Genomic DNA, 22,218 nt, shown 5'->3' on the forward strand with positions numbered 1-22,218 from the left:
GGCAGACAGCCAGCCCCAGCCAGGAGGGTGACTGCAGGGGAAGGGGGTCTAGGGTCTCTCTCCTGTGAGCTGCCCGAGCTGGTTTGCAGCACATCACTGCTTGGCTGGGAGTGGGGATTGTCGGGAAAGGACTCTAGGGTCTTTTGTCCATGAAGCAGCCCTGGCCAGGCAATGCCACAGCACCAGCAGGGGCCCTCATGGCAGGGGGCTCTGTTTCCCTTCTCTTCTCCCCAGCCACTGCTGACAGTCAGCAGCTGGCAGGGGGGCAGAGATGGGGAGGGGGGCTGCTCTGGCAGCCTCCTAGAAGGTGTGCAGGAGCATCCCTAGTGGCCAGTGCAAGCAGGTTGCAGGCTCCCTCCACTGAACAGTGAACATCTGTTCAGTTGGCTCCCATTCTAATTTATCACTCTTTGAGCAAAGCACAGTAAGTTAGAGCACTTCTACCAGAGGATTTTTGAACATCTATACTTAGCCTTTCATGTCTCCTAAGGGTTCCTTAACTGTAGGTGTTTTTTGCCTTCCCATTTCCAATACCAGGAGCAAGGGGTCATGGCTGACAATAAATAGGTGTATCTGGAGTTCCACTATACTTCAGTTTTCCTTGCTACTGACTTTGCTTCCTTTCCTTTCCTTCCTTCATATGGCTAAAGTAAATGGGCTTCATTCTACAGCAATCCTGTGGATTTTTTAAACTTGTATCAGTGGCTGAAAAGGCACAATTTCATTGAGGGTCATATGGTTCTCCATTTGGCTGGGAAATGAGGCTGGCTGTGTAGATTTGGGCATGTGACTTAAAAAAAGGTTTTCAGACTTTGATGCCCAAGGGAATGGATGGACAAATGATAAACAAGTATACTGTTTCCCATGGTTTATGCTTATATGATTAAGCAGTGTAACTATTTAATCTGTCCACTTCTATATTGGCCTAACTGGAAGTAAACAGCTGTACCTTTAAATCTAAATGAAGCTGGTTTTAACTCCACTTACACTTGGATAGGAGTAGACAGACAAACTTGTTCTACTGATTCAGCTAACATGTGATAACCCCTTTTCAAACACTATATGGTGCACTGCCATAATTAGGCCTAAAGTTAATGCCCTAATTTTCAGAAGCGATAAAAACCTGCAATTCTCATTGACAACAACTAGCACTGTAATTGCTCAACTCTGAACTCCTAGAAATACGGTTCAAGAAGGGTTCATCACTCAAGAAACTAAAACATCAAAATTAGGAGCCATGTTTGAAAATGTTAACCTTATGTTCCAGGTTTACCCATTTTTAAAATGTAAATGAAGTTTAACTTTTGTGCTACACACTGTATTGGGAGGATTCGTTAGTTAATTTCTGTATAGAACTTTGAAGACATAAAACACCATATATTATACCTATAATAAGGTTTATTTCTTTTTTCTTCCAGTAGAATGTTAGTTTTCCTAGGAATGTGAATCTCATACTCATCTAAATAGCTCTGACACCCTACTGAAAGCCATTAAATGCATATCTCAGTAGAACAGAAACTATGGAAATAAATTTGAATAGTTCCTTTTGTCACAAATTCATATAATATTTGTACCTACATAATCTCCACATCTTTGCATAGGTATTTGCAATAGCCAGTTATGATCTCAACAAAGGAAATAAAATAATAAAAATCTCTTCTCTGAAATTTGTGACTGGCTGAAGCAAAAGCATCAGTCTGATGTCTCAGATTTTCTCTTTGTTGGTGGCATCATTTTAATTGCTACATTCTTCCAAAAGAGAGTTTGATTGACACATTGATAGCTCTCCAAAAGAAGTAGGCTACACACATGCGCACACAGCTGCACAAACAGAATCAGCTTGCAGCAACATTCATCTTTTAAACACTGGCAAAGCAGCTTACAAATATAAAACCTGGGGCCTGTCTTCCTTCCTTGAATATTCTGATTTTGTTCTAGGATGTCAGATTGTTAAAAAAATCTGCCAGAGGACAGAAGAACATTGTGAGGGCCCCCGACTTCATGATCCTTTTAGCCTGCCCCCTAGATCATCTGAAATGAAAATACTGAAAACCAAAGGAAACCTAGTCTATATATTTCAGATCAGTTTAATATTCTTTTTACTTCATTTAGCTTGTACATGCACACTGCCAATGCCTTATTTTCCTTCGTGTTTCTGAGTAAAATCATGGGATGATTATTTTAGGCCCTGCATGGCAATCTTCCTGTTGACAAATTTACAAGCTTGATGAACAAAAGTTGGGTTTCCAATCTAGAACCTGGTTCTAAAATAAGCCTAAATTTTAAAGTTTAGCCATACAGGCTTGATGATTGCTTTTGTAAATATTTACTTATTAAAATATCAGTCAATGGCTGCACAAGGCACTCATGAAGCTTAATTCACAGTAGTGATGTCCATATTTAGGAGTCAGCAATCAAGAGAAACTTCTTTTGGTCCTGGTTCTACAGTAAGTTTAACATAACTCCTTTTGGTTTGTATGTGAAATAAGTCTATCCTGCAAGAGAAGAACAGGCCGCAGTTGTTTCCAATTCATGAGATATGAAATAAGAGAAACCTGGAGGAACCATTTCCCCCGTGAGCTGTACGTGGTGAAATATGCTTCTGGGGTGGAAGTGCTCATGCATTTCCATGGCAGTATTCCTTCCCAACCACTTCCCTCAACTAATGGAATTCCCTTCACATAATCTGAAGTGTGTTAGGGGAAAGCACTCCAAGGCCATGTCCAGATGAGCATGGCTGTGCAGTATGTGGTGCCACAGACATGTCTGCAGCGCCACATACCACACATTCAGTTGTTCTCCACACTGCACTGCATTATGGAGCAGTGTGGATGGTTTTCTGACCCCTGGATATCCAGAGGTCAAAAAAACCCATGGAGAAAAAAAGCAGAGCAGTGCATGCATGGGCAGCACACACCACTCAAAAGCAGAGCCAGGCTATCCAGAGCCACGCTGCGGCTGCCAGCCAGAGTCCATGCAGCAGAACTGCTGCTGCTGCAATCCTGGGAGGTCCCCAAGACCCCAGGTAGGGCCGCTGGGGCCAGTCCAGTGCTGATCCTAGCCTCCCCTGCCACCCTCAGGTATGCTGTGCGCCAGAGCATATGTGGCACGGGCATTCCCCAGGGACAATTAGCAGTGGCACAAGGTGCCCTGCATCTAACTGTCCCCAGGGAACCAAACATCCATACCACATGTGGATGCAGCCCAAAGGTACAAAGGTGAAGGTAGAAGCCCACAGAGCATTAGCTTGTCACACAATGATGTTTCTCCCTTCCTATTTTTGGTACACTGCATTAAAAGCGAGGCAAAAATATACAGACGCATGGGGGGAGATTTACACAGGCACTTTGGTGTCCAACTGCCATTTAAGTCCAAAATGTCGATCCTTCCAGACCTCTACCTAAATTATATATGCACCTAAATTATTTCAGTAAAGTTACCTGTGTGTCAAAATTTCTTCCCCAGTCACATACAGAACCACCCCAAATCTGATGGTATTGAACAACAGTGTTTATGGCACATCTCAGCCCTCTCAGGACTTATAAACTAGTCATCTCCAACTTAGTTTACCTGTAGGGATCAACAGAGTCAGGTGTGCTTTGAGAATATTTAAGCTTATACAAAACATACCTGGGGGAAGCAGTGGCAAGGGCTCTAATTCTTGCTATGCATTGTATATACTCTAGAGGGTCTGAGAACCAAACTCCTTATTGTGGATTACATGAGGCAACAGCAACCTAGGATTTGGGTATTTTGGGGCTGAGCTTGGGTTCTGCTTCTGAATCCACGTCTTAGTTGGTGTACAAATGTTTTGTCATTGTGAGGCGCAGGACAAGAGATCATAAAACAATCATCTCTGTTTAAATGTGTTTTACATAGAAATTCAGAGATGCATTCAGTAGTCAAACACTGTACTCCTGCATGGCAAATACATACCATTGCATCTGTCAGATCTTAATAGTAATGGATATGACAGATTGGTTTTAATTAGTTAATACAGACAAAAAAAGAATTGTCTTTATTTTTTTCCCACAGCATGGGGGCCTTGAGTCAGAGAGGGATTCCTTGTCTCTAACAGGCCCTGAAAAATAGGAAAATTAAATTATGACTCTTGTGTAATATTTCACCAGCCAAGAGATTCATATATATTCATAATGCTTAATATTGTATGTCAAAGAAGTATAAAGCTACATATACTTCCAAAATAAACCATTTTTTCCACAGTACATGTACAAAACAAACAATTAAAAAGCCCTCAATGGCAAATGAAAGAGGGAGAAGAAGGACCTATTTTTTCTTACATAGTCTCCATTTACTGTTTCCTCTGCAGCTCTACTTCTTCCTCTTCCCTCCATTCAGGACATGAGATACAACAGCTTAGACTCTGTAAGCAGATCTCATCTCCTTAATCTTACTTTCTCTCACCTATGTATTTGGCCCTTATATAAGTCACATATCTGAATAAATTTAAACAATGACTAGATCTTGTATGGCACCTTCTTATCAGCAGATCTCAAAGATGAGAAAAATGTTCTAGAGGAAGAGAAGAATTGGTATCATGCCCACAGTTTAAAGAACTAAGATTTTTTTTCTTAAATACATCTAAGATGTCAGCAACAATTTAGCGGTTCAGTATATTTGAAATTAGAGCTTAATTACTTCTTAAAATCAAGACAATGAGAATGGGGGGGATACAGTTTGGAAAAATTCTTCTCTCTACTATACTTAAATTCTTTTCTCTAGAGCCACAGAGTAGAGCATCCAGTTCTCACTGTCATGCGGGCCATGGGCTACCGGGTCTGGGGGTCACCTCCGGGTTAGAAGTCAGACAGTCAGAAGCCAGGAGCTCCATGCGGGGATCTGAGTCAGAGATGCAGAGGGTAAGGGAGAGTGCAAGGTCAGGAAGTTAGCCAGGTGATCAAACCAGAGCTGGGTCAGGTATCCAGAGGGTGAGGCAGAGAGCAAGGTCAGGAGGCTAACTGGGTCAGGTATACAAGGAATCCATCAGAAGCCATAGCACCACAAGCCAAGAGTGAAGCAACCAGGTATAAAGTTGAGCCCTGCTGCCTAGATGCTTACTCCTCCAGGTCAAGGGTTTGTATTGCAAGTGTGGAGGTGTCAGCCAACCGTGGCCACGCTGGTGGCAGGGAATGCATGTGTGGCTAGGCCCAGTTGGAGGGTTCTGTCCACCCATGTCCAGCCCTGCTGAGGAGGTGGCATATCAGGATGATGGGTTGTGCCAGGCAGGCTAAGGCCTCAGGTTCAAGGCCACAGCCTGATACTGATTAAAGTGCTGGCTTTTGTAAAGTATCTACTTCCTGGGAAGGCAAATGGGAATACCAAATTATTTCACAGATCATAGGCAGCTTTCAGATGATGTCAGCTTTTAGTCACTGACCAGAACTAAACTTGTACCAAAGTGCTAGGTGTGAAAAACTCAAAATCTTACTCCCTAGCTTGGTCTCCTTTCCAGTTTAGGGTTTTTGTATACCATACTGGACACATGCATTTTTCATGGAAGTAAGGGTATTCAAAATTGTTCTCAATTTTTTTTTTTTTTAGTGAAACTGATTAAGAGTTGTGTTTTCAATGGCTTTTGACTTCATATTCTTATGTTTTTTTCAGGATTGATAGTCAATATTTTATAGTCAAAAGCTGTTTTCTAACAGCAAGTGGTTTGCACAACTCTCCGTAAAAATATACATATATTAAGCTGGGGTATTTCCACATTCTTTTGTTTCATCTTCTTCACAAGAGGTAGAGCCTAGATTTGCCCATTGGAAAATATCTCAAAAAGAAGTCTTAGTTTTAATCCTGATCCTTTTCCTCCAAAAATGTTTACAATACACAGTGATGTATGCTTTGTGACATAGTACATCTTTAAAATCAGCTACTCAAGGGTAACAGATAACAGTGTTTTAAAATTACATTGGCATAGATGAAAACTGATTTCTCTTCCTTTTTCAGAATTACAGGTGAGGTAAATTCATTGCCAAGCAACAGTAGAAGTAATCTCATGCTAAACCTCATTGCTTTCTTTCAAATATACTCACCACAGCTAAGCCTGTTCACAAAAATGCACTGCATTGATTGTATATTGAATTCTTCTGAAAAGTAATAGAATTTATTTAGAAAGTCCTGATATTAAAGTATTGCAGATTAAAAAAAAAGCCTAATCCACTTTCTTTCCTTGTACAGCCACCAATCCCCAGATGCAGATTAGAAGAATCAAAACAGTCTTACTGTACATCTCTTATCATTCAGCTTAGATTATAAGTGAAATAAACTGAAACTGCTCTAGGATCAATTTGCTGTTATTCATATCTTACAATGCTTGCCTTTCCAAAGTGAGGTGTAAGGATGAGTTTTATGTGCAAAATGCTAAATGGTTATTCAGGCTCTTGGAATTTCAGGCATCTACAATGAACAGAGACAGACTTAACACACACTTTTTTTTTTCTTAACTTACTACTAGTCATCAAAAAATCTTCTGTTTTATGTTTTATCGTTGCCCTTCCACAAATATTCCCAAACTACGTTTATCAGTTCTGTACTGCAGTGTATGCCACATCTCTGAAATAGTTCAAATTACTTTTTCCTAGTAAACTAAACATGGTATTCACATGTATTTTTTCCCCTTTCATTTCTTCTAATATATTTTAGGACTTACAATAATTAAAATCTGTAAAACATGGTACACCCCAGAAAACGTTCTCTCAATACCAAGGTTTATCCATGGTTACTCCATTACTGCTGCTACATGTAGTTTAGGATTTACATATAATTTTCTTATATCTAATGTGAGTTACAGTAACCCTGGCTGCTTTTTGGCAATACAGGCCCTGGGCATATGTTACACTTAAAGCGTGATTAACCAGTTAATCATGTCTTAAGTTGTTACCCGGCCACACATTAATTACATGATAAAACAAGGAATAAGCCACTAAGCTATAACACAAAAAATGTGTGATAATTTTACAGCTGGTTCCTATCGTGCCATTAATTAAATATGTGGCCAGGCTATGGCTCCCAGCCTTGGGGTGCACCATGCCAGCCACAAGAGTGCTCATGGTCCTGGGCTCCCCCTGCACCGGCAGTAAGGTATGATGGGATCTGATGTTCAGTCCAATGATCACTCCTCCTGCCATATATGTGTGGCATGGCAGGAAGCACAATTGCAGTGATCGTGCATCAGACCCTATGGTACCTTTACTTGCGTGTCTGCCAGGGGGCGCAGAATCATACACACCTCTTGATGAAGACTGTTTGTGCCATGGTTACATTTTCTTGACTAGTGCTCAATATCATACCATTCCATGATAACTAGTTTAGATTGTTCAGGGGTTCTTAATAATGTTTTCTTGAAAAGAGTTCAAGGGAACCTATATGGTTTACCTCTCTTTCCAGTCAACCAAATATGAACTTTTTAATAAATTATTTTTTATCTTTAGATTCACTTGAAAGTGTTAGCCATATCCCTCACAGTCATACCTTTCTGGTAGACGCAGCTCACCAAAGCAGAAGAAGGACCAAATGACATTACTATATCAGAAAAAAATTCAAGTTGTAGTTGATTTAATTATTCTTGACCCACATCTACCATGTGTTAATTCTAAAAATAATGCATGTGTTGAGGAGTCATAACAGAGGAGTGTTGAGGAGCCATAACAGAGGTGAAAGGCACCTAAGACATGCAAAAATGTATAAGCTAAAGGAGGACACTTTTTTACTTTAACTTGAATATTCTTGTACCTTGCTCTCAACGTATAAACTAGAATTTAGGCTCTTTTATATAAGTTCACACATTGTTTAGTAGGTATAAGTAGGGCTAAGAGAGTCTAAGGGTGCAGACAGAAGTGCAGCTCTGCGCTGTAACTAAGCATGCTTTGCTGGGATTGTTCTGAGTTACAACGATCTCCTAGACCAAATAGAAGTTCACTGCTGGTTCCAGAGGGGAGGGGAATTGAGCTGCTGTTTGCAAGCCTACAGCCAGTTTTCCCTATCAGTGGCCCCTCCTCTCTTGCAGCCTGTCCCTGTTTCAGAATGGGAGGATGAAAGGGAGCAGAGGGAGCTCATTATAGGAGTTCCTCAGCTGGCTCTGGAGGGTGGGGTGGGTGATCTGGAGTCCCTGCACCTCACCAAGACACCCTCCCCACCCTCTAGCAGGCACTGAAAAACTCACAAACCAAACTCACTTCACTTCCTTTCCCTTCTCCCATTCTGCAAATAGTTCAAGGTTCACAGGCAACACAGACAGAAGTTATAGAAGATGCTCTGGTTTGAAACAACTTTATCTGACCCCTGAGGGGTCAGCTTTTCACCTGATTGGCCATTTTTTAAGCTGTCTGCAGCTGTGCATTTGTGTTTGGTCATGGCTATAAACTGCTTTCTGTGGCTGGATCAGGCAAAAATTGTCACTTCTGTCTGTGCCCTAATTTATAGCACCTTAGAAATTATAGCGCCTCTGAACTTGAGCCAGGATCTAGAAGTTTTTGCAAGGATCAAAGAAATGCCATATTATTCCATTCCATTCCATTATTCTATTCACAGCAGTCTGCATTTATTGTGCCTGATATGAAGTGATATATTGCAGTCCTTAAAAACCCACAGCAGTGGTTAATTAATATTAATGTATAGGTAATTTCCTAACAAAAAACTAGGTGCAGTTTTTTTCAGCCCCTAGCTGCAACCGGTTTAAAAATTCCATTCATGGTGAGAAATGGTAAAAATATTGAGGAATGATCTTTGTTCCTGTTTTGTATTTAGTAATTTTTACAAATTTGCCCCATTTTTGCAGCAGTTAATGTTATTTAAGGCATTAATAGTAGGAAAACTATATATAGTCATGTCTGCAAAGGGTTAGATAAGATTGTGTAAAGGGTTACACCATCATTTGGAAGGGCTCAGTCTACATCTGCAGTTGACTTTGAACTTCCCCAGTGGTTTAAGTGTAGTTAGATCTGTTATACTGACAGGTATCTAGGTGAGACCTTTACCTCCAGTGTTTTTGTTGGGGGGTTTTCTGAAGTTAGCTTCTTCATCTTTCCTTTTTGCCTCAGAACTTAGTGTTGACCTATTTTCCCCGAGCACCAACCTTTCCCAGCATAGAAACTACTGTTATCAATGTACAAATGTAACAAGCACAGCAGTCAAAGTGGAAGTGAATAAGAGGGAAAAAGACATGCCTGTTTATGATTTTCTATGAGAAGTCCTTTACCTTTCGAACAGGTAAACGTTGCCTACAATGCACATAGTCTATCTTAATAGCATCTAACATTGTGGCCTTTTCTTATTCATGCTGCAATTCCCTAGTTATGGATGTTACATATAAGTCAAGGGAGTTTTTATTAGATCAGCCTTGGAAACAGTTCTTTCTGTTTGGTGCTTAAGAACTTTAACATGATTTCTTACCTCACAGTTTTCAGGGAAATTAAATCATGATGCAGGTTTTGGATGGGTGCTCGCAAAAGGAGACAGGAGGCACATCTACCCAAGACATTAATGGGGTAGTAGACTAATAATACTGCACATTAGCACAGCATGAAAAAAACATGCAACTAATGCGCAGTAGAATTAGTCTATTGCAGATTACCATCTCTTAAAAAGCATGTGCCAGCACTAATGCACAGTGTCGTCAATTATGGCACATTTTGTTTAGTCCCTGTAATAACAGGGACTAAACGAGATGTGCTATAATTATGGTACATTAATGCACATGTAGATGTACCCAGGATGTCTCAGATCAGTGACATAAATGACTGTGTATTGCATTTATTATTAAAAAAGGATATACCTGACCCAAAAATTCAACCTTTGTATGGATTCTCAGATCAGAATTCTAACTTTGTAGCTCTAGACTATTCCTATGTAATATATTTAAACTTTTTTTCTTTCTATTACTTGTGAAAGGCACCATTTTTCCAGCACCTCTTATGTTGAATTTTAGTTGAAGGATGATGTAGTTGTGGCACATTAAATGACCTGCAGACAAGTTTGTGAGTTGTAATCTCAGACATCAGTTGTCTTTTCAAAATTGCTTTCCCAAATCTTTTCTCATACTTTCTCCAGTTACAGAATCATTGCCCCACTTAAGGGCTTTGTGTTCATTCTTTCTCAAAAACTGAACATCATGTATCTTTTCTATTACGGAATTAATTCAAATCAAGGTAAATTTATTTAGGAATCAATCTGGATAGCCTCTGAATATATCAGAATCACATATCAGAGATGTCCATATACAGACAGGAAAAATTCTGTCACCCAACTGCCATGTTTATTCATGTACAACATGCATTTTTTTCCCTGAAAGTTAGCTACAGGAAATTGGAAGCATGTCTTAAATAAGGAAACGTGGGTAGGAGAGGGTTTGATCATATAGGAGCTGAACTGCCAAGCCCTTTCCCCAGCAGGGTGGGTAGCCAGTGAGCCAATGGCCCCTGCTGAGTCAGCTGAGCATCCATCTAGCTCACATAGCGGAGTTGAGCAGCACCTGTTCATGGCCTGATCCTGTTGAAGCCAAACGTCTTGGCTTCTCTTCTTGGGTTGTGTGAGCCCTCAGCTGACTCAACAACTGTTCCTAGCTGCCCACTCACCCCAAGAAGAGTGGCCCAGCAGTTCAACTCAGCCAGCTGTGCCTGACAAGTCAGCTGAAGGCTGATCTTACTAGAGATGAACTGCCTGTCCTCTCATCTTGAGCCAGGTAGGCAGGCAGCTCTACCTGCCTTGCCCTGCATCTAGAGGATTACCAGAACAGGGCTCGGTAATTACCAAACCAGGATTATCAGGTTTTGCTTCCCCCTAACTGCAGCTGTCTGTTTCCCTACACAAACACTTAACGAGTATTTTCAAGGAAAAATCTCTTCATTTCACCTTCCCCAAAAAACCCAAAGAAGATGCATGTTTTATTCAAGGATGCATGGTGTGTGAGAAAATACACTACTTCCCTCCTGAGCTGTTGATTATGAATTCACTGTAGATCAGAAATATGTAAGTACACAAATAGATATTACCCTGCACATCATTTGCAATGTAACAACATCTTTTCCATGGATGATGTGGAATGAGTGTAGAAACTTGGATCCTTTCCTTTCTTGTCTACATATGACACATTTTCTACTTGTACCAGTTTTTCAAAATTGGGTGTCATTTGACATCATAATCTGGCTAGTAAATTTGTGGAAGTAAGAAACACAGGAACAGCTATTCTATGTATGTACATATCTGTCTGTCTGTTTAAGGATTCCCTCACTAGCAGATCCACCACTGGAATATATGAAGTGTCACATAATAAATCCAGTTATAAATTCCATTGTTAAAACTGATCTATTTCCAGTAAAAATGCAAGAAGCGAACTTTCCTCAAATGAGTGATAATTTCCTCGATGTTGTCATTTCTGTAACTTGACAATTTCACCAAGTGGTGCTTTATCTCTAATCTTTACTTTTGTGGGTAAAATATTTGTGAAGTTTGTGGTAAGTCAACTTTGAATCCTACAGAATTTTTCTATTGCCTGACTATTTTAACTTCCCAAAATCTTTCATTCTGGCAGAGTGTTTTGTGCACAAAATGGAAGCTCTAACTTAATATACAGGAAGGCACGATGGGAAATACTGGTTTGAGCAGTGATGCCTTTAGCATATATCTCTAAATAGTTCTTACATTAGGACCAAATATTCTTTACTATCCCAGCATATGACCACATTCCATGCTTGAATAAGAATAATAAAGTTTTAATAAACGTAAAGTTTAATTCAGACAAGATGTAGGTGATACTGATGTGAGTTCATCAATTCTTTATAATAATTACTGTAGTAATGTCTTTCTTCCTGTCCTAACAAAAGTCTGCCTTGCTTTTCCCTTTTTTGGATGTCCCCACGGCACTTATGAAAACATCACTGTATCTATAATCTTTTCATGACCTCACAGAGACCCAGATTCTTTACATCTTCACTATCTCTGCATCTGTCCTTCCTCATGAAAGCTGCTCTATGTCATTCTGTGGAGCAGAACATGTTGGGCTTCTTCCCAATTTCTGCTCCTTCCAATATTTCTCACTTCTCTCTTCTCATCGTTCCTTCTCTTTCAAACAGCACTCTTGTCTGAATTGTTTATCTTCTCCCTTTCTGTGTTTCCATCAATTGTCCAACTCTACCTCATCAGCTTTCTACTGTGATTTCAATTCCTTACTTACCTACTTCATCTCTCATTCTTACATGTTCCTTCCCTAACACAATAACAGTCTTGATCCTCCTTGATCCCATTTTCTTTTCCAAACCCCACTGGTCTTCTTTCTCCCTTTCATCTTAAAGCTCATTGAATATGCATCTACAATCACTGTTTGTAGTTCCTGTCCTCTGATTTTATTTCAGACCCTCCCCAATTTGGCTTGAATTTCTAGACATTTCATTGAAGTTGTTTTTCCCAAAGTCTCCAATGACCTCTTCCTATCCAAAGCTCTGGACCAGTATGCCATCTGCATCCTCAATGACATACTAGCTGCCTTTGGGACAATCAGTCATGCTTCTCTTCTTGAAAGTCCTCCTTTTGCTTCTGTAGTACTGTCCTTTACTAGTTCTCTTCTTTCCTCCTATAGTGTGCCTTTAAATGATCTTCTTATCTTCCACCTAACTTGCTATGAAGGGTTCCACACAGCTCTCATTCCTCTCCTCTCCTCTCCCTTATTATGCAAATATGCAGCATGGAAAACCTATTCATGTTCGCCACGTGCATTTTGTGGCACCTCAAAAACCTTTGATGTGCTATGAAGCACACGTTCCTGCTTGTGGGGGATGTGGCCTTTCTGTCCAAATTAAAACCTAGCCTGTCTCACCTGGATGTCTCACCACTAGAACAAGCTCAATACGACTCAAACATTTTGCCTGTCACTCTGCCTAGTAACCTGGGAGTCAACTTCAAATGAGATGTTTTTGAGGTCCTCACATTCTTTCTACGTAACCAACTATAAGATAAGGCATTTTCTATGTAGTCATATAACACAAACTGCCATCCAAGCTCTTATCTTGATTTCTGTAGCATTCTTTCCTCGGGCTTTCACAAATATAATCATGCCTTACTTATTTACATTCAGCATGCTTCTGCAAAGATCATTTTCCTACCCCATTTCCTTGACTATCACCCTGTCTTTGAATCCTTTCAGTGTCTTCCCCTTTCTCTATTGCATAAAATCTAAGTACATGTCTTCATTGTCTAGACTCTTCATGAAGTAACCCTTTCCTACCCAGCTTATGTTTTACAATTAAACTATTGACACCAGCCTCCATTGCCCACATGTTAAATTGTTGAACAAGCAGCTTTGTGCTTTCCTTCAGGCTACCTTCCCACCATTTTTAAAAAGAGCTTCTTAGAAACATGCAGAAAACTACTTTATTATATTTCTTGAAATTCCTGCTTAAAACTCTGTTTTCCAGTTATAGGTTTATAAAGCCTGACATCTTTTGCACTGGTGGCATGCTGAGATTATGGCATACCATGATGGCTGATATTATCTAGTGTTTTACTTTGTCTGTGGGGTGGTGGTTGTAGTTGTGTTGGCCTAAGGACATAGGCAGACAAGGTTCTTTGGGTAAATATGATTTATTTTATTAGACCAACTAATAGTTGGAAAAAATTGTACTTTGCAAGCTTTTGGGTACAAACACCCTTCTTCAGGCATAGGGAGAATCTGTTGTATCTTGCCTTATACTTAGATTTTAAGCTGTTTGGGTTGGAGACCATCTTTCGTTCCTGTGTTTCTGCAGCACACAGCACAGTCGGGGTAGAAACAGATATTAGCTCTGTTTGGGGGTTTTTTTTTGTGGTTTACACAAAGTGAAAGCAAACAGATGTCCATACCTTCTGTCATACCACAAATGCGCAAGTTTGTGGCCCTGATAGAGGCCAGGAATAAACTGGGGCACTTTATTGTGGCCCACATGCTTGTTTGGGGTGGAAAAGCTCAGGCAGCATGAAGCTGCCTGGGCTCTCCAGCCTCCCTAAGGCAGGAGCTCTGCAGGCTTGAGGGGTCCTGTCCTGTACACCCAAGGGGCCAGTATAGGCCCCTTTAAGTGATCTGGCATGCGTTCCTAGCAGCAGCACACAGCAGGGGCTGCCAATAAGAGGGATTTTCCTGTGTGCACCTGCTAATACAGAGCGAGGAGCTCTGTGTGAGTTCTTCCTGCATGCTTGTAGGTGAGTGTGGGGAAATCCCTGCGATTCCCCTGTGCCCCAGTTAGGGCACAGTGACCAGGGACTTCTATAGATGTCCTTGGAGTACAATGAGCTGTGCCATGAAATATTATGAATCTATGAAATATTATGTAGCAGCCAATCACGTTTCACTGAAGATGTCTGTTTCCAGCCTGGAATCATAGTTCCTGATTGGGTTCTTAAGTACCTTGTAATAATAATAATCAAGGATGCTTAAATACAATTGCCCCTGTGAAAAGGTGTTGATAGCCAAACCTTGTTCTTCCTCTTTGCCAGGGAGGGGCAATTCTTTCTCCAAGAGGGAAATAAAAGGAGCAATACATGATCCGGCTAAGCTGATAAACAGTTATGGACCCAGTGAGAACTGAAACAGTCCTACCTACATCCCACGACTGGATAATTGATCGTTACCTGCTTCTGATCTTTTTGCTAACTGCCATAATTTTGGCATTAAAGGTGATAAGGGATTGTCTTACATTTCTAGTAAATAAGAACTGCTTTACATATGTAATCTTGTGAATTTGTTGTGAACTCAGTCCTTTACCTACCACCAGCAACGTATTTGCCTATAAAGGATCTGTGTAGTTTGTGTTGTCATAAATAGAAAAAGAAAGTCTTGTTTCCTGTGTATCAGCATAACAGAAGTGTTAACCAGAATACATTTTGTGTGACAGAATCCAGATTTGAATATACCAATATGACTCCACCAGTCATTCTACTGATCATTTTGATGTAATACAAAACCTCTTTTTTTGGGCAGGCATTTGTTTGGGAAGGCTGGTTATTAAAATGGGATACAATTTAACGGTAAAGAGGTTATTTCTTTTTTTTTTAAATATTGCTTGAGATACCCAAAGGCTTTGGGACTGGATCAGATCACACCATAGATTCACCAAGGTACTTCCACAGCCATCAAAGGTCTTTGAATTCAGCTGTATAACTTATTTGTTTAGAGTAACTATAGTAGTCAGGACTGAATAACTCTGTGTGTGTCTAAATGAGACATTTACTGCAGAGTTGCCTAAATAGCTCCATAGTAAAGTCTCAGCCTCTACACATGCAGCCCTATTAAGCCACAGTAAACCAATAAATGCCACCATAGGTTAGTAGTTGTCAACACAAGTACTTTCCTACGGCAACGTTTAGTGTGCTGCAGTGCATGTGTACATGCTGACGAGGCTGACTGTGGCATGAAGGTGCTTCAATGCAGGGGCTCTGCGCTGGCACCCCCTCATGCCCCAACCAGCCCCTCCACAGCACATTGAGCCAGGTCGTAGCAGCCCCAGGTGGGCACTCTGACCCCCCAGGTCCCCTGCCAGCTTGGGTTACTCTGACCCATCTCATTGTGCGGTGGTCCTGGGCACACACATAAACATTACACCTGGGAGCAATAAACTCTGGTGAGAACTGCATCAGAGTTTATTCAGTCAAATTAATTTCACATGTAGATGCACCCTCTTTTTTATTAGCAGAAATACAGATACATAGCTTCTATTAAAAATAACTTACCACAAATGGTAAACTAGCCACCGCCTGACAATTTAAAGTTAATGCTTATAGTCTGCTCAGTCAGACATTTTTATTTTCCCAGTGCTTTGAGGGGAGGGGAGTGTGAAGGTAGCTGTGCATTTGGACTTCCAGCATGCTGATCATTTTTGACACATTTCTGATGTGAAATAAACATAAAATGTTTTTGATTAATAAAAACTCCAGTTCTGCAATCTCATTATGAGCCTGACTCTGCTAGAGACAGGACTGTAACACTAGATTGTAAAATCTTCAAATAAAAACTCAGGACCCATTGCCAGGGACCCATTACCAATAAACAAATACTTATTTTGGAAGTTTTCAAGTTTGTATGAATAAACAGTGATTTCCCCCCCACAAAAAATAAATAACATCTTCTTTTTACCAAATTCAAATAAAGGTAGGTAAATAGTTTTTAAATTCTGATGAAGTAAACCTATACAAATTTCTCTCTACATAGAGGAGGTATTTACCCTTGTATTGTAGAACATCACTTTATACTTTTGTTAAATATATGAATTAATCCTAATTTTTACAGAAGTTTGACAATTATGACAGCCATTTTTCCTACCTATTTTTTACTTCAGTTTGGAACAGATTCCTACAGACCTTGTTCTACTTAAGACTGATTTTAGCTACAATTATAATCCGAACAAGTAACACAAATCACAATTTTAAAAAATAATGTTTAATTCATATAGCTAGTATTCTGGCCTGTGTGTCTAAGACTATCTATTACATTTCTTTTTTCTAAACAGATATTTGTAAAAAGATATTTTTTATGGTTTGTTACCTAAAGAATTACATGGTTTAAAGGGGTTATTAAAAGAAAAACATACAAATATCCTTTATAAGCCTCATACCCCAACTGAGGTGGGGTGGGGAAGTGAAGCTGGTAAAGATAAATGGCAGGAATTTGTCTCTCAGAAAACGTGTGGTGACATTTGTGATCATATAGATTTAAAGGGAAACAGAATATTGGATGGAGAAGAGCAGCATGTGTGTTCAAGAAGCTGAGTGAAAGCTTTGTGCAGGTACTTTTTGGTTATCTTGTGTTGTTTCAGCAGCCTAGGAAAATGAAAAATGTAAACAGTATAAGACAGGCATGTGTTTACCAGTCAGTTCTGCTACTATTTCAACTTGTCTTCTGTTTTGCCTTTGATTCTCCTTGAGTCTTTCTGTGAGTTGGCATCAATTCAAGGAGAAAGGAGGGCATCACAGACAGCAAACCTCTTAAAAGTCTGGGACAGCTTGTTGGAAATCTGGTATCTGGTGGGAAAGGTGACGTTACAGTCTAGGGGTTTCCTGTATCTTGTCTGCTGGTTTTTGTTCAAACAAGTTGTAGTTCCTACATCCTTGTACAAACGAATTATTCTACAAACAGGAAGGGAGTGCTACTGAGAGAACAATATTAAGTTTATGAGTAGAGACAGAACTGTCACACACTACAGATAAGTATCACTTATTGGTACACTATAACTAGTAGTATTAAAGAATTTAGTCTAGATTCAGCACTTAAGCATGGACTTTGCAGTTATGTGCCTTTAAGGTTTGAAGCTAACTATGATGCTATTCAACAGAACTTTGAGGTGTATTGCTCGCCGCACAAAGATGATAGATATGTTTTACTCAGAGGGCGCAGAAGGTCGGCAAAATTATGAAAGGCTGAAGAGTCAATCTTGGAAGTTTTTGAAAGAGAAAGGTTAACACCGTGATTTCCTTGCAAAGCATGAAATTGTGACTGGGATCAGGAACAAAAATAGAGACTACTGGAAAATCCAGTGATAGCTCTTGACAGATAATATGTGGAATTGTAACCAATGGAATTGACCAGTTCAGAATAAAAACAGATTGTAGAACTTGCCAATGCCTGCAAGCAATGCAGTGTGCTTTGGCTTGATACTGCGTGATACTGTGTGGACACCGCACTGATGCAAGTGACTCCAGCATGAACACAGAAATAATGTTGCTACTAGAATTCTCGCTGTTGTAACTTCTGTGTAGACAAGGGCTAGAATTGTTACTGGTCCATTTCTGTTCACTTATTTAAAAAGGCATCAAGAACACACCACACTGCTTTTATTTTCATACACAAATATAAATGAAAATATTACACTTGTATATGTAATTAGTGATTCAACTTCTGCTGTTTTGCTGCTATATACCAGTTTTGTAGTTTAAAAAAAAATATTAACATATATTTTAAGTGTTTTTTCCTCCCTAAGGTTTATATTAAAATCTGTTTCCTGTGCCTCCTTTTTATTTCTCTTGTTATATTTTATTCCTATTCACTCCTGTTAATAAAAATACACACTAATTGTTTAAATAGATTAGATAACCAGATTGCCGTAAATTTGTGCTTTGAGCTGGATGGCTTCCAAAGGGTTCAGACAGAAATAACATCTGAAACGTTTCAAAGGGCTTTGAAACGCCTTTGAAACATTTCAAAAGGCTACCATACAGATGTATAAGTGGGATAAAAGGCTCCTAAGTGTGACAAAGTAATGCCTACAGGGAGCATGTACTATGGGAGCAGGTACTATTTAATAACATTTTGTTCCATTGACTTATCCGTCCTCCAGTATTCCCAAATACAGTGACTCTCCTCTCCCTCCTCCTCCACCCCAACTCCAAGCACTTTGGCCATTACTGCATGCTCACCCCACCTCCACCCTGTTGCACTTTCTGCCCCCTGGGGCTCCAGCACTCAGGGCTGTGGGCACTGGGGCTCCTGCAACTTTGGGCATTCTGGACCCTTGCTGCTCCCTGTACATCAGTGCCAGGGCTCCTGGTCCTGGGGTGCTCCAGTCACCAGGGCTTGCAGAACTTGTGACACTCTGGAAACCCCAGACCACCCAGGTGCCTGGAGCAGTAGCACCGTGAGTGCTGAGAGCCCCTGTCTTCAACGCAGATAGTCGTTTCCTGACTGTTACCTCACTGAAGCCTCTTGTACTCCGGCATTGACAGTCTTTTCCACTTTTATGGAAGGAGATGTCATGGAGTTCTCCAGGGACAGTGCTTTCTTGAGACCCCTGCAGATTTGTTGGTCTTTAACAGTGCCCCCCAAAGCCAACCCAGGCTACTTTCTACTCTAAGACCCTGGCTTTTTGGTTCTTCACCCTCACTGGTTCTCCAGGGCCCTGATTCAAGAAGCTATCTTCCAGTTCAGCTCCTGAGAGAGGGACCTTACCCCTTTTTGGAGAGAACAAATGCAACTAAAGTTATAAGCATTAGACAGTTTCATATCAATAAAGACACAGGCCATCCCACCAGAGGTTCTCTGTCCTCCACAAAGAGTTAAGCAGTTCCCTTGCCCCAAATCTAGCCCACATAGCCAAGAGCAGCCCCAAGGAATGCTCTGTAGTTCTCTTTCCAATCTGCCCAGCTCCTGGGCAGCTTATGTCCCTCTCCATACTCTGTCCTCAATCAGAGTGTGTCAAGTATTATGCTCTGTCAACTGTTATGCTCATAGTTTCATAGTTTCTAGGGTCGGAAGGGACCCGAGCAGATCATCTAGTCCGACCCCCTGCCATGGCAGGAAAGATTACTGGGGTCAAACGACCCCAGCAAGATGTTCATCTAACCTCCTCTTAAACACCCCCAGGGTAGGAGCCTGCACCACTTCTCTTGGAAGTTGGTTCCAGACCCTAGCCGCCCTGACAGTGAAGTAGCGCCTCCTGATATCTAACCTAAACCTACCCTCTGCCAGCTTGTGACTGTTATCTCTGGTCACTCCTGGCGGTGCTCGGGGGAACAGTGACTCCCCCAATGCCTGCTGATCCCCCCTGACTAGTTTATAACAGGCCACAAGATCCCCCCTCAGCCTTCTCTTTGGGAGGCTGAACAGGTTCAGGTCCCGTAGCCTCTCCTTGTAGGGCCTGCCCTCCTGCCCCCTGATCATATGAGTGGCCCTCATCTCATTCAGCTTCCCCCCAACCTCCCAGGTGTTGTCTATCTTCATGTGTAGATGTGTCAAAAAACTGTTCCAGTCTCTGTTGATGCTAGAGGTCCACCTTGTCTTGTCCCACAAGTAGGCAGATCTCTTACTTCACTGACTCTTAATCCATTCATTCCCCATATACTAGCTTTAGTGATAAACTGAGGCATACAATATTGTAACAACATAAATGTATTTAAAACAGAATTATCACAATAAACCCATAGTTCATCATAGGAGCAGGAAGCACCAGCAACATGCAACCACAGAGACGGTCAAGTACTCTAACTGGAAGACACAACAGGAGCTGCACGACTGTCATGCAGCGGAAGCACAATATTTAAAAAATGTTGCTAAGTGTGAAACATTTAAAATGGTATGTCTGCATCTGCCTTAACTAGCTTGACTTGAAATGGTGCTGAACACCTGCTGTATCATTGAATAAGACTCTTTCCAGCAATATCAGCACTTAGGGTCAGAATGATGTGGTCAGTGAGAGTTGAGTCGACTCAGTATCCTTTGGGAACAGTCATTCTGCCTAGTTGCATTCTGTGGTGATTCTCTACTGAACAAAACACCCTTCAATAGCATTTGAGACCGTATCTCCACTAGCAATATAACATACTTTTTCATGCATGTTAAAATCCTTGTGAGGACAATTTTTTCTTCATTTTTATCATATTAACTGTTTTCAATAAAGCACGAGGGTCAGGGGTGCAGGTGAAAGCTGGGATTTACTACACTTGGCAAATATGTGAAAACTAAAAAAAAAAAAACCACCTTGCTTTCACTGGGGCTCTGACATACTGTCAAACATGTTAAAACACAAATTCATTCTCTTGTAGAAAAATAAGCACAATTATACTAATACCAAACTCTTAGTATTTTTTAAACACTAGATGCCAACATTCCTTACAGAGGACGTAAGTATACTTGTCCCCATTGTACGAAATGGAGAAACTAGTCCTTTAAATCAGGTCTTCTGAGTTTCTGAAGGCCATGCTTTATTCAGTGGACCAGCCAGGTTCCCAAATTAGCACCAAAACACTGTCAGAAATGACAAGATAGATTTAGAGCTTTTGGTATGTGCTCTAACATGTACGTTTTCTCCCACAGGAACTTTTTACACCGGAGTGCAAGTTTAAGGAGTCTGTTTTTGAAAACTATTATGTAATCTACTCATCTATGCTGTACCGACAACAGGAGTCTGGTAGGGCTTGGTTCCTGGGGCTTAATAAGGAAGGGCAGGTCATGAAAGGAAACAGAGTGAAGAAAACAAAACCAGCAGCTCATTTTCTACCCAAGCCATTGGAAGGTGAGCATTGGTCCATCACAGCCAGATATGCTGAAATATTTAAAAGTCTTTCCCTTGAAGTTCCTAGTATGACAAAAGAAAGGTGAAGGGTTCTAAAATAGCATTTCTGAATGTGCTTAGCACACAGAGACACTACTTCATATGGCACTTTCCAAGATTTATGGAGTGTTTTGTGCTCCAGCACAGTGTACACTGGAAAGGGCACCTGTAAAATGGGCTTCCATGGGATTAAGAGGTCATTTTATTAGTTGAAGTGAAATCTTTTTTTGAAGTGCATTGTGTGCTGTTTCAAAACTGTGTTCTAGTAGGAGCCCAAATTGTCAGTATTGCAGTGGAAAAAAATATTCCTTTCATTATCCAGAATAAAGCTCTAAACAATAAAGTATGCTTTAGGAAAAGTATACATATGGGGAGGCATGAATGGAATAGATGAAATGTCAGCAATCTAATTTAAGAACTTCCTAACACAATGTTTACAAGCTAAAGCATACTGCAATATTGAGCCGATGATGTATTGCACACATGTGCATGCCAGCCTTTACACTAGTTTAGGAAAAGGGAGTAACAAATTATGTCTTTAGTTGTGCTAAACTTATAGATATCATGCATTATCTGGCAAAACGTGCTCATTTATATATTGAATATGGAACTGTCCATTTGTCCTACTTATTTTAACATTTTTTTTCATCTGTGCTTGTTTGTTTTCTCTTACACTCCAGATTTCATTCAGTTTGGTGCAGATTGTTACTCATAGCTGCAGCTGTACTGAAAAGTGTCTCATTAGTTAACATCTTTTAAAAAATAGGCTTTTCTGAATAATGATTTTTATCAGCAGTGTCATTTGTCTCCTGCAATTCTGAGATAACTGTAATGGAAAAGGTGTGGAATAGATTTTGAGGAATTTCAACCCTAACTCATGTTGTGTGTTACATTTTCATTATGCAGAGCAAAATGGTCCCAAGAGCCCTGAGTGGCTGATAGTCACTTCACATCTCAGCTTAGGTTGATATAATTTTGTGTTCCTATTTCTTGCGGTGTAGGTAGCCTTTTAAATGTTCACAATCCTTCAGCACTACCTAGAGAAAAACTTCAACCTTATATAATAAGTAGATCAGGGGTAGGCAACCCCAGCCTGGGTGCCAGAGCATGGCATGTGAAGGCATCTTGCTTGGTGCACACACGTCAGGGCAGATAGCAGGGAAGGGGCAAGGTCTGTGTTGTGACAAGGATCTGG

At 40.5% G+C, this 22,218-nt stretch overlaps 1 protein-coding gene across 2 annotated transcripts in view; it reads left to right on the top strand.

Annotated features, from left to right (window-relative positions):
* Nucleotides 1-22,218, top strand: part of FGF14 (fibroblast growth factor 14) — a 697,644-nt gene that overhangs the window by 668,445 nt on the left and 6,981 nt on the right. For both annotated transcript variants that reach the window (XM_090022612.1, XM_090022621.1), the window contains exon 4: nucleotides 20,786-20,984. In XM_090022612.1, coding sequence (XP_089878738.1) covers nucleotides 20,786-20,984 — 199 coding nt within the window. The remainder of the gene's footprint in view (nucleotides 1-20,785; nucleotides 20,985-22,218) is intronic.

Source organism: Crocodylus siamensis, chromosome 1 (genome assembly GCF_052110815.1).
Source record: "Crocodylus siamensis isolate JL-2025a chromosome 1, ASM5211081v1, whole genome shotgun sequence".
Classification (NCBI taxonomy): Eukaryota; Metazoa; Chordata; order Crocodylia; family Crocodylidae; genus Crocodylus; species Crocodylus siamensis.